The 12,524-nt window shown below is 45.8% G+C and overlaps 1 protein-coding gene across 2 annotated transcripts in view; it reads left to right on the top strand.

The window, feature by feature from the left end:
* Nucleotides 1–11,498, top strand: part of NUP54 (nucleoporin 54) — an 11,851-nt gene extending 353 nt beyond the window's left edge. The window contains exons 2-13 of one of the 2 annotated variants that reach the window (XM_015623708.3): nt 1,454–1,615; nt 3,666–3,749; nt 3,855–4,007; nt 4,645–4,874; nt 6,917–7,104; nt 7,547–7,743; nt 8,531–8,585; nt 9,125–9,218; nt 9,697–9,804; nt 10,157–10,276; nt 10,623–10,733; nt 11,080–11,498. In XM_015623708.3, the coding sequence (XP_015479194.1) occupies nt 1,454–1,615; nt 3,666–3,749; nt 3,855–4,007; nt 4,645–4,874; nt 6,917–7,104; nt 7,547–7,743; nt 8,531–8,585; nt 9,125–9,218; nt 9,697–9,804; nt 10,157–10,276; nt 10,623–10,733; nt 11,080–11,208 (1,631 nt within the window). In that variant the 3' untranslated portion in view covers nt 11,209–11,498. The remainder of the gene's footprint in view (nt 1–1,453; nt 1,616–3,665; nt 3,750–3,854; nt 4,008–4,644; nt 4,875–6,916; nt 7,105–7,546; nt 7,744–8,530; nt 8,586–9,124; nt 9,219–9,696; nt 9,805–10,156; nt 10,277–10,622; nt 10,734–11,079) is intronic. The other variant, XM_015623709.3, reaches the window with a different exon arrangement.
* The last annotated feature ends 1,026 nt before the right edge of the window (nt 11,499–12,524 follow it).

Raw genomic sequence — 12,524 nt, 5'->3', positions numbered from 1 at the left:
TGGCCAATGAGAACCGCGGCGGCCGGCAGCGCGTGCCCCCCGGCCAATGGGGATCGCGGCCCCCTCAGGGACCCGCGCGTGCCCCCCGGCCAATGGGGATTGCGGCCCCCTCACGGGCCCGCGCGTGCCCCCCGGCCAATGGGGATTGCGGCCCCCTCAGGGACCCGCGCGTGCCCCCCCGGCCAATGGGGGTCGCGCTCCCCTCAGGGACCCGCGCGTGCCCCCCCGCCAATGAGAACGGCGGCGGCGGCCCGCGCGTGCCCTTCGGCCAATGGGAGCGGCTGTGGCCGGCAGCGCGTGCCCTCCGGCCAATGGGAGCCGCGGCCGCCTCAGAGGTGCCGTCCCGCGCCCCGCCCGGCCCCCGGCGGGCCCGGGAGACGCTCTTGAGGCGTTCGGGATGAGGTGGTACAGGTCCCTCGCATCAGTATTTTGCTTGCATTAAAGTCGTCTTTTGGACGAGATGCCCTTGGAAGTTCACTTTTGAGCAAGGTAAAAGACAGGGGTTAACTTGTAAGGGAAGTCCTTTTCCCCTCTTCTTTTGTCACTGCCAGTCATGGTGAGGCTTAAGAGCTTTCCTTACCCTCATGTAGTAAAATGATTAATTGTTGGCTCCTAGCAAGTCCTTTGGACAGGACTCGTCTTTACTGTCATTAACCTGAATTTTACTGTCTCTTCTGCTCTGGGACTTTGACACACACTTTTTCTGGCCCCATCTGAAAGTAAAAAAATCATCTTGTGCTGCCTGTACACAAGTGGCAAGGTTTATCACACTCACAGACCAATATTAAAGGGAAGTCTGGGATCACGCCTCAGGACTTCCCATTGTCTGTCCAGCATGAACCTGTTTCAACTGCATCCCAGGCGTGCTGGAAGCATCAGTAAATCCACCAAGGCTGAGGTGGGAAGATTCTGGCAATAGAACTTGGATGGGTCTGCCCTGGAGTAGCTGAGGCCTGTGTGGTGCCTCAGCTGCTGGAGCTGAGTTTGGTGGTTATTCTCCTGTCATGTATCTGAGTGTATTATTTGTATGAAAATTATTTACTCTCGCCTTCCTGATAGCTTATGAATTAATTTTGCTATTATCTGTTACACTTAACACAGATGCAGCTGTATCGAGCAGTCTTAGGCTGTTAAAAATTACTCTTAATGTGAATATTGAATCACAGAGATGGTTTCATGTACGGCTTTGAAATAAGGTGGGGAAATGCTGCTGCTTCATGCGCAGTATAATTGAAAAATAACATCCTTACAGCGGCAGTGTGTGGCGCTTTTAACTGTCCTCCTTGTGTCCAATAAATAATGTTTAATGCCAGTTAATACCTTTTACTCTTGTTTCTAACTGTGCCTGTCTTATCTGTGGGGATGGAAAAATGCTTCAGCTTGTCTTTCCTGGGACCTGCCTTTCACTCAGAACTAATGTTGCCTTGCTCTTTTTCTGCTTCCCGCTCGTCAGGATTTGGTGGGCTTGAAACTGCAAACTCCACTGCCAGTGGGTTTAATTTTGGGGGTTTCGGATTAACTGCTAATCCCGCGGTGAATTTTAATATTGGGAATTTCGGTGTTTCCACTACCTCAACTCCACCATTCAATTTTGGTAACAGTCTGGCAAGCGCAGGTAGATAACGCATAAATACGTGTTCTGTGGTAAATGTTACCAGCAGGGGTCCAAGAATTACATCCCTCTCTGGGAATCTGTGTCCACTACTAATCCTCATATCCGGTGAAGACTGGCAATAAAAGCTCTGGAAATGGAACGGGTTGGAGAGCCATAGGCTTGGAGGGGTTTTGCCTGTTAAATTCTCAAGGAATAGCTTTTGAGGGAAAGTATCCCTGTAGCCAAAAGTCTCTAAAATGTGAATGAATCCAGGTGATCCCGAGCAATCCCAGAGCCGGTCCCTACACCACATTTCCTGACATGAGATTCTTGGACTACTGCAGTCACGTTTTCATCTTCCCCCGTGTCTCCTCATTGGCCTTGCACTGGCTGTCATGAATGCACCACACCTCAGTAGTTTCTGTGGAGAAACAAATTGTATACGACCGGCACCAAGTCGGAGCCCGGCTGTGCCCTATTCCTGAAAGCCGCTGTGCATCCCAAAACCGCCCTACATCCCAAAACTGCCCTACATCCCAAAACCGCCCTGCCCCAGCTCTCCGGAGGTGCCCGTGCTCCAGGGAGGCACGGGATGGGTGCACTGGGGGGTGGCTGAGGAAGCCCTTTGTGGTCCCGTGGAGATCCATCAGATTTCAGCGATCAGCTGATGTCATTTCACCTTAAGTATTTCCCATTCCCTATAAAACACTGGGCTGGATGGATTTCTAATGGTTTTGTTGGTGTGGAATTAGCCCGGGGTGTCCCGTTGCTGCTGCTCGTATAGGAATTCCATCCATCCCACAGTGTCATCGCTCTCTGTGTCACCTCCTCTCATCTGTTCTGTGCACTCCAGGGGTCTCACTGGGGTTTATTTGCTGTGAACACTCTTGGGCAGGATTTCTTTGGCTTCAATTGAGCTGCTCCAGAAGAGACCACGGATAGTCCGTTTGATATTTAATTTGATACTTAGATGTTTAATTTGTACTCTCAGGTGCCTTTTCAAGAAAGGATGACTAAATTTGCCATGAGTACAAAGGTACTAAAAACAGTGTCATCTGCTGGTGCTCCTGCCAGGGTGTCCCGCTCGCTGGCAGGACTGAAACATGGGTTTTATGGGGAGCAATTTCTTGTGCCTACTCACATTAAGATGTTTGCTGAATGGAAGTAAAATGCAATTGCACATCAGCTTTGATTTATACTTTTCATTTCGTTTGTGGACAGGAGGACTGTGAGTGTAATAGATCTAAAGAACTGTTTGTTGGCCTTTCTCTGCTATTGACATGTGAGTTAAGAGAGGCGGCATCTTTGTGACAAATCCTTTGTAGCAGAGTGTCTCTTCTCATTTGAACACGTGTAGGAGCAGCCTGAAACACAGACCTTGGTTTCCCAGGCAGGTCCACAGGCTGCACCTTGCACCAGGGCTGTTGGTACCACTGGGGCTCAGGTGTTCACTTAGCTCCCCTCCTGCTGGCCAGTGACTGCTTTTCTGAAAATCTGTGGAAGGCTGATTGCTTTTGCATCCATCTTCCTGTACTAGTAGTGGTTGAAACTCCAAATGAGCTGCAACGGGGAGGATCATTGAGAAACAAGGCTTAAAAAAAAAAAGGAGCCTGCAGAATTTTATCTGTGTGCACCTGGCCTGAGGCTTTGATGTGTTTCCCAAGGTTGGGAGTGTTTGTAAATTTCACAAAACATCAGGCTGCTTGTTAAACACTTAGCAGTGACATTGGCCAGAAGTATTCCTGAGAACAGTTCTAAGAAATAGTACTTTTAGTTGTGTCTGTCACTAGGGAAAGCACATCCCTCTGGTAAAGGAACAAGGTGTCAGCTGACCGCTGCCTTTTTGTTTGCTTTCTTGACACACCATCCAAGTTCTGGCTTTGTGGTCCGTGTTTTCTCCCCCGTTTCCTTGGACCATGACCTCGATCCCCATGCTCGGTGTGAACTACCTGCTTGTGCCACGTGCCATCCGTCTGTCAGCACCTGTTCCCATAACACCCGCTCGGTTGTCACCTTGTGCCCGGCTCCGGGGGCCGTGTGCCGCTGCCTGACCGCAGTCTGTGTTTGGCAGGTGCCTTCGGAGGCTTTGGCACGACCACCACCACCGCGGCGCCGGCGTTCAGCTTCTCTGCTCCCACCAACACCGGCACCAGCGGTAAGGGACTGCAGGACTGACTGCCTTTAGAGCAAATCCAGGAGTGCTTTGCGTTACGTGGCTGCTGTGCTCTTTTTCTCAGTCATCCTTTACTTGTTTCCCCAGGGCTCTTTGGTGCTACCCAGAACAAAGGCTTTGGATTTGGTACCAGTTTTGGCACAGGAACTGGAACGGGCTTGGGTAGTGGGTTGGGAACTGGGCTGGGCTTCGGAGGCTTTGGAACCCAGCAGCAGCAGCAGCAGCAGCAGCAGCAGACCAGTGAGTATGGCCTTTGCATTTACCCATCCCTTAGCAGTGAAAGCGCAAGACTGCCACCTGCAGTTCCTCGGCTGGTGGGACAGAAGTGAATTGTAACAGCAGGCTGCTGCACTTAAAACTCTTCAACTCAGCAAGTCCCTGAGCTTCACCCTTGAGCTTCCAGCAGTATTTACCCCTTTGGTCTAACGCTGGTAGAAGTTGTAGTTAGAGAATTGATGTTGCAGTGACAGCATTAGAAGAAAGGGGAGGAAAAAGGCATTGAGGTTAATTTAAAAGGGAGTTGGATAATAAGCAGCTTCAGGCTCGGAGTGCACTGAATTTGTTAACAGCCAGCCTGCCTCTCAGATTTAGATATTGAGGGTGCCAGGTGGTGACATGGATCAATACAGGTGTCTCTTAAAAAGAAAATAAAAAATTTCTTCTAATGTAGCATTTGGAAACTTCTGTTGTAGATGAGGAGCGACTGTAAAAAGACACTTAAGAAACATGATCTGATTTTTATTCATTTATTCATTGGGTGTTTTTATATTGCTTCTCAGAATTTGACAGGAAGTGATGCCAGTGATGGGCAGGTGGTAGGTGATAGCACAGTCATGGTTGGTCAAGCAGTTCCTTTGTTTCTCTTCATCCCACCCAGCGTTAGGCAGCGGGCTGTTCAACCAGCCTGCCCAGACACCCGCTCAGTCCAACCAGCTCATCAACACAGCCAGCGCCCTCTCGGCCCCGACACTTTTGGGAGATGAGAGGGACGCCATTCTGGCCAAATGGAACCAGCTGCAGGCCTTCTGGGGCACGGGCAAAGGGTACTTCAACAACAACATCGCGCCGGTGGAGTTCACGCAGGAAAACCCCTTCTGCAGGTTTAAGGTACGGCATTGTTCAGCTGCCCACAGAGGGCGCTCATGCCCTTACTCTGCCGAGGCTGAGCTCTCGGGTGTTAAAGCAGATGGTACCACTGGTGAGAGCATGCTCAAACAGTGTTTGTCCAGGTGTTCTGCACAGTTCTGAGGCATACTCATGGAAAGGTTTGAAGATGCTGGAGGTCTGGGTGGTGTGGAGGGGCTAGATAATGAGCCCAGGTGTGGATCATGAAGGTAACATTTTCATGTGCTAGTGTTCAGGTTAGTGTGTGTGTGTACTTGGAACACATCTATGGAAATTAGTTTGTATGTGTATCTGTGTGTGTTCAAATAAGCCAGAAACAATTAAAAATAACTTTCTTGTCTGAAAGAAACTGTGAACATTTGGAACAAGAACTTCAGAGTCTTTCTTCATTGCTTTGTCTAGATTAAAATAACCCTTTATGAACCTGGCCTGTGCCAGGTTTAAAACCCACCAGCCTTCAGCCTTGTGCTTTTATCCTTGCCAGTGTTCATGCTGACCCCATTCCCTGTATGGAGTCGTCAGCAGTTCCAGATCTTGCTTCTCATGTCAACAGAGAATTTGTGGCTCTCCATCCTCCACAAATCCCGCACCTGCTGACTGTCTTGCTAAGCCTCAGGCTTGTAAGGGGATTTGGGGCAGGCGTGGTGATAGCCTCCTTCCCTGAGCTGATCCTTCGGAGTGCGAGCTTTGTGACCTGAATGTAGGTTAATACTTCATTAAGTCTCGTGTTGATTATGCACATTACGAGACTTGTGTAAAACTTGTGCGGCGACTGTGCCTGCTTAACAAATGTTTGGTTTTGTTGCATCACCTTTTTCAGTGTTACCCTGAACATTTTGTTGGTAATGCACTTGAAAGCTTATTTTCTTGTAAGCTGTCTGAAATTGCTGTCACAGTATCTGAGCTTTGAAAAATTGCCCAGTGTAAGTTGTGTGATGCAAAACCGGTTATTTTAGAGTTTCATTTAGTAAAAATAAGAGTTTTCAGGTTAGACAGTGCCAGATACTAGGTTTGCTCTTGTCCCTGTGACAGGAGTGTTTCTAATGCCATGAATTCACGAGCCTTAAGTGAAATACTGACAAGTTCCATCTGTGCCACCAGTGGAAGATGCCTGCAAAGAATGGGGGGAAGGTGGCACAGGGATAGGAGCAAGGTGTCATAAGCTAGTTCAGTTATTGCCTCTGGAAACATCTGGCATCTGATAAGAAAGAAGCATTACATGAAGGGTCCCACAGGAATCCACTTGTACACAATTCCAGCTCTAGGGCACATGAGAAGCGTGCAGCTCCAGACCAAGAAACACACACTGCTAAGGTACCTGTTACAGACCACTGTTTGAAAGCACAGTGAAGTAAAAAATATCTGTTCTAGTTTGAAAATACTGTGTTGCGTAAAGAGATTGTGGAAGAGTTATATGTTTTAAACAGAAACTCTTCCTGTCATGTGCTTAAAATTCTTCCTTAGCTATCACTGTTGTGCTCCATGACAGGATGGTTGGTTCTGCAAGGCTCACCATGGCAGGGGATTACCCTCTGCTGACAAAACCGGCCTCCTGGGCATGTCCTCAGCTCACTTCTCTCTTGAGCTGAGCTGAAAGGTGCAGGTCACCCACCCACCTGCAGTGTCAGGGCCTTACAAAGCCCTGGCTGTCCACCCTGTCACCAGTGCTTGTAATAAAGTCTGATCCCCTGGTTCCATTTGCAATTTGTAAAAAGGGTCAGTTTGTAAAATGTTCCTGATTGCTGTCAGCTCTGCTGTGTTGCCAGCTTCCCTGATAAGAAAAGCATACTTAGGAACTTTTTGTAAAAATCCAGACTCTTTAAAAAGCTGCTGTACTGATGGCTGTGTGAGAGAATGATTTAAAAGGGGATTGATGTTATGTTTCTGCAGCTCTCAATACACTGTGAGTTAAATTTTGAACCAGTTGCTCTAAAAAATGGAGGGATTTAGCCCCTCTCCATCATGCCACAAGGATATGCTTTTGTTAACTATCACACCTTCATTTTTCATTTGTTCCTTGGCAGGCTGTGGGTTACAGTTTAATGCCCAACAACAAAGATGAAGATGGCCTCGTGGTCTTGGTGTTTAACAGAAAAGAAGCAGATATTCGAAGCCAGCAGCAGCAGCTCGTAGAATCACTACACAAAATTTTGGGAGGAAACCAGACCCTCGCTGTCAATGTTGAAGGTGTTAGAACAATGCCAGATGACCAGTACGTGAACTCCCCACAGGGTTGCTCATTTCTATTGCATGTTACAAAGGGTTGGTGCCTAAGTCTACTCTGTCCCTCTCCCTGTGATTTTACATCTGTTCATCCTGAGTTTGATTTGTATCTCTTATTCCTTCAGATAGTTATTCTTACAGCATTAAGTCCTGTACCTTTCCAGAGATTTAAGGTTATTCTTAATGAGTATCACCATAGAATATGGTTGTTAAAATTGGAGAGAGCAGAGAATGTAATGCTATTTACAGCTTTAATCTCTTTGTCTCCCTTGCTGCATTAAACCCTGCAGCTACTGCTACTTTGCATCTCAGCTGAAGGAAGTTAAAAGTCAGCTGTGAGAGGTGATAGCTTGGATTTCAGGTGGTTCTGTACTGTGTTAGCTCCTGGTGCTGTGGCCTTTTGCTGACGTTCCGCACTTTGCCTCGCTCAGGACAGAAGTGATCATTTACGTTGTGGAGCGCTCGCCCAACGGCACCTCGAGGAGAGTTCCTGCAACGACCCTCTACGCCCACTTTGAGCAAGCCAACATCAAATCATCCCTGCAGCAGCTGGGGGTCAGCCTGTCCATGGCCAGGACGGAGCTGTCCCCAGCACAAGTCAAGCAGCTCCTGCAGAACCCTCCTGCCGGTGCGTGGGCTGGGCCTTTTGGGCTCTCCGGGAAAAAAACAGCTGTCAGCCTGCTGGAAAACACCTGTGAAAGGAATAAGAAAAAGTTAAAAATCAGAATAATCATGTCCTGTACACACTTGCTAGTTTTCAGATGGGTCTGTTAGCTTGCCTGTGTGGTCACAGACAGTGCACATATAGCTTTGCTTTAAAGTAGTTAAGGCCTGTTTGTGTAATTTGATTAGATGACTTACCTTTGTGTCTGTAGCTTTTATATATGTCTGTGTTTAGGATATGAAAGATTATGAAATCTGGATTGGAAAAGGAACCGGGCCTACTCTTGCAGAAAAGTCAGAGCTAACTCCTACTGGGATTATTTTGCCAACACATTTGGTACTTTGATCACTTAAATTACTGATCTTTTGAATATTTGTTTGTTTCACACAAGAAGCAACTTGAAAGGACAGATAGATCCAAGTGCAGCATATAGTGGGAGCAGTAGGAATTTCTCCCTTTAAAATATGGATTGTCCAATGGGAGCACCTATGGGTTATTCCTTTCCCCTGCTTTCAAACCTGCAGGAGCGCTTGACAGCCTCTGAGTCAGAATTTACTGCTGCTGCTCAGGATCAGGACTTTTAAAAAACTATCCTAGTTTAATTTACCTAAATTTGTGTAACAGGCATTTGGGTTAGCATAGTTCATAGGGTTTGTGTATTTCACACCATTTTTTCCTGGTTAGCAGCTGTAACATCTTTCTATTCAGATATCCATGCTAAAAATCCCTTCTTTTTTTTTTTTTTTTTTAGGTGTTGATCCTATTATATGGGAACAAGCCAAAGTTGATAATCCTGATCCTGATAAGTAAGTTTGGTAGTCTGTCCAAGTATTGAAGTATTGCAACAAGGCTTGGAAAGGGGAGGAAGAGATAATTATTGCACAGTACCCTTCAGATAACTTGCACCAAAGTTACTCAAGTACAACTTGGCCAAGTGCTGATCCCCTTGAAAGCAGTGAAGATTACTGGAAGTGCCTGTCTTAATCCCTTTACCCATTAGGCGCTTAGGAGCTGTCAGGATAAAGAGTCTTACTCGGTTTCCTTGGAGGTGAGATATCCTCCATTACATAGATTAGTTATTGTGACTTATTTTTTGCAACCCTTAGGGTTTTTCTCTTTATGGCTGAAGGTGATGCCCTCCGGTGGTTACAGATAAATAGGGCTGGCTTCTTTATGAAAAAGGAACAGAGGACTCTAGAGCTTAGCAAAAAAAGCTATGGTTATGTATTAATTTATAAAAGACCAGCATAAACCGTAACTTTATAGTGACAGACTTCATAATTATTAGTCCTTACCATGTGTCTAGTATGAAAACATGTTGTAAGAAGTATTTGTGTTCTCACAGGCTTATTCCCGTGCCAATGGTGGGTTTCAAGGAGCTGCTGAGAAGATTGAAGGTCCAGGATCAGATGACCAAACAGCATCAAACTCGATTAGATGTAAGGTTGACCTTACCATCTTGATCATGACTTGTTGTTGACAAAGGACACTGTGAAAATGCACCTCCCCCTGTGTGTTCAAAACTGCAACAGGAACCATGTTCTTAATATATTCCTTAAATAGACCTTTTGCCCAAAAACTGAGCAGTGTGGTTTAGCTTTGTCTGTTTCGGGTTCAAGCTTACTGTTTTGTTATAGACTAATTCACACCAGCTCCATTAAGTTGTATTGTCATGGACTTCTAAATTTGGGCAACCAATTTTCCAGTGCCTTCTGAAAATCCCAGTTGGTATGAAAGTAAACACAAACCAGAACAGTAGAGGTAGAAGAAAGCAGCAGAGGTAAAAGCATCTGGGTCAAGGACACCAAGTTGCTGGGCAGTGTAGTGCCACAAAACTCCAAGTTTTAAATCAAGCCTAACATGTTCTGTTATCAAAAACCTTCTCTGACATCCAGTTGACTCCCATCTCCTCTGCAGATAATATCAGAAGATATCAGTGAGCTGCAGAAAAACCAAACGACAACTATGGCAAAAATTGCACAGTACAAAAGGAAATTGATGGCACTTTCGCACAGAACATTGCAGGTAACAGGGGTAACCTCAGTAACTCCTTTGACACAGTCTAGTGCCACCAGCAGTCTCACAGGGAAGGAGAACCTGTTCTGTCTTGTGCATGCCGATGCTGAAAATTATTCTGATGTTAGCTAGCAGGTGTTAAGTACCAGGCAGAGCTGTCAGGGAAAGCTTCAGGTCTGCAGTACTTGGGAACCTTCTCTCGCACTTACCACAGGGCTGTCCTGAGGTCTTAGAGCAGCAGACTAAATAAACAAATCCAGTGAGAAGCAGGCAGAAGGAAGGGCAAAGAGATGTAAATGGGCTGGTGGGGAGAGGGATGGGCCAAGTGTTCTCTAATGAACGTCAAAGGTTTCTTTTGTAGGTGCTAATAAAGCAGGAGATCCAAAGGAAAAGCGGTTATGCCATTCAAGCAGATGAGGAGCAGCTTCGTGTGCAGTTGGATACAATTCAGTGTGAACTTAATGCACCCACGCAGTTCAAGGTGAGAGGCTGACAGAGTTTGGCTAACAACTCTGGGGGTTCCTCACTAAAAACACGTCAGTGTACCAGATCATGTGTGTATATTGGTTGTGGAAGGCTTTCAGTCTGGCAGTGTGAGTAGGTTGTAGCATCATGCTCTTTACTGAATAGCCAAGAGGTATTTCAGCAGTTTTGAGTTCTTGGAAATCAAATTGGAGTCGCTTACCCTTTGCATGTCACCCAGAACATCTAAAAATCGAGTGAGCAGCAATGCTTCCAACCCTAGAGACTCAAGGGATGGTAGATGCTGCAGCTCTGCCAGCTGTAAATGAGTTGTGTTTGATTTAAGGCTGCTTCTCTCTTGCCAGGGCAGACTGAATGAGCTCATGTCCCAGATCAGGATGCAGAACCACTTTGGAACAGTGCGGGCAGAGGAGCGCTATTACATAGATGCAGACCTCTTAAGGGAAATCAAGCAAGTAAGTGTCACTGGGTAAAATCCTGGCCTGCTCTTTGAACTTGGTCATTTAAGCCAGACACTGGATCTAGAGTGTCACCTTCTTGCCTTGCTTGATGAAGTCATCCTTTTAATTGGTCTCAGCACCAGGGCACCAAGCTATTGTACAAAACCACTCTGTGGAGATAGGCTGTTAGTACAGAAAATGTTGTTACTCTTTCCTCAAAGAAATGATGCCAGGCTTAGCAATGTGCCAGTGCCACCAGTCATGACATTTTTGAGAAATATTACAAATATTTCTCACTATTGAGAAGTATTAAGTCACTGAAGCTGAACAATACTCACACTGGTTTCTGAACTATCTGCAGCACCTGAAGCAGCAGCAAGAAGGGCTGGGTCACCTAATCAGCATCATCAAGGATGACTTAGAGGACATCAAGCTAATAGAACACGGGCTGAACGAGAGCATTCCCATCCGAGGGGGAGTCTTCAGTTGACTGGTGGAGGTTTACACAGAACACGGTAGTCGAGTTCATGGCTCACCTTCCAAGGCTAAAACTGTTGAGGTAAAATAAAACACACATCTTGTAGGAGCAAAATGGTATTTTGTCTGTTACTTTTAGAATTAGCAAAGCCTCTTCCAAGCTTTTCAAATTGACCTTTGGAAGGTTTATATTTTATAAAGCTGTATATGCTTTACCAAAAAAAGGAAAACTGAATCTGTTCAGATACCATTTACTATAAAACTATATGTACTATTGTACATTTTTCCTTTTTTTCTTTTTTACAACAGCATTGTCCTAAAAATGCAGTGCTGAGGGGATTGTTTCACTAATGATTCGGTTTGTGGAAAGCTTAGCCCGCTTCCGTGTTTCTGTCACAACAATCAAGTAGCACCATTGTGTAAACAGCTAATTTAAATCTTGACAGAGATGTTTGTTGCTGTAACTATGTTGTACTCTGCAATACCAGTCGATTACTGGGGCAAGCTGCAGAAAGTTCACGTTTCCAGTTTGTGTCCTTCCTTTGGACTGTAAGGATCTGAAGGTTATGTTTTGATCACTTAACGTGTGTGAATTATACAAAGTTTTGCTGCCCATCTAAGTAACAGAATGTCTGGATGTTGTCTTCTGCCTTTTTTTAAATTGCCCAAGGGTAATAAATTCAATCTGACTTTGTAATAAGTGGTGTGTGGTGTTGGCTGTCGGTGACATCAGCAAAGCAGTGACCCTGCTCACAACTCCAGGTAAGAGAACTTCACTCTGCTCCAGGCACTGCAGGTAACAGGCTGTCAAACCCAGTGCCACAGCCCTTGGCAGCCTCAATTCCCCAACCAAAATGGAAACTAGATCTCACCTGGTAGCAAGCACTACAAAGCAGCTACCTACTCACTCCATGCCATGGAGAGAGACCTGCTTTTCTCCTCACTACAAAAGCCACAAAAAAAACCTGAAACAAATAACCAGTGGTCCCTGCAGTACGAGTTTGTACAGCAGAAACAAACATGGAAGAGGAAAAATAATTCTTTTCTTTAGCCATCAAAATTAATTCCATTCATTCAATTTGAAGGATAGAAAAATAGAAATACAGCTGCAATGTACTGGGACCTGTATTGTGTGCTTTGAGTGTGTTTGTGGAAGCATGTTTCGATTACAATTGAAAAAGCACATGTAGAACTCTAGTTAAGGGGGAACAGGATTAGTTTCCTTTTGGAAGCATAGTTCCAGTTAGTAAACTGTCTGCACTGGGCAACAAGCTGGGTAAGAAATTCAGTGAGACTGGAATTCTCTCTTGGGGGCCAGGCTAGCAGTCT

This window comes from Parus major, chromosome 4 (assembly GCF_001522545.3).
Source record: "Parus major isolate Abel chromosome 4, Parus_major1.1, whole genome shotgun sequence".
In the NCBI taxonomy this organism is placed as follows: Eukaryota; Metazoa; Chordata; class Aves; order Passeriformes; family Paridae; genus Parus; species Parus major.
The sequence above is the reverse complement of the archived record's forward strand: the minus strand, read 5'-3'. Positions and strand labels throughout refer to the sequence as shown.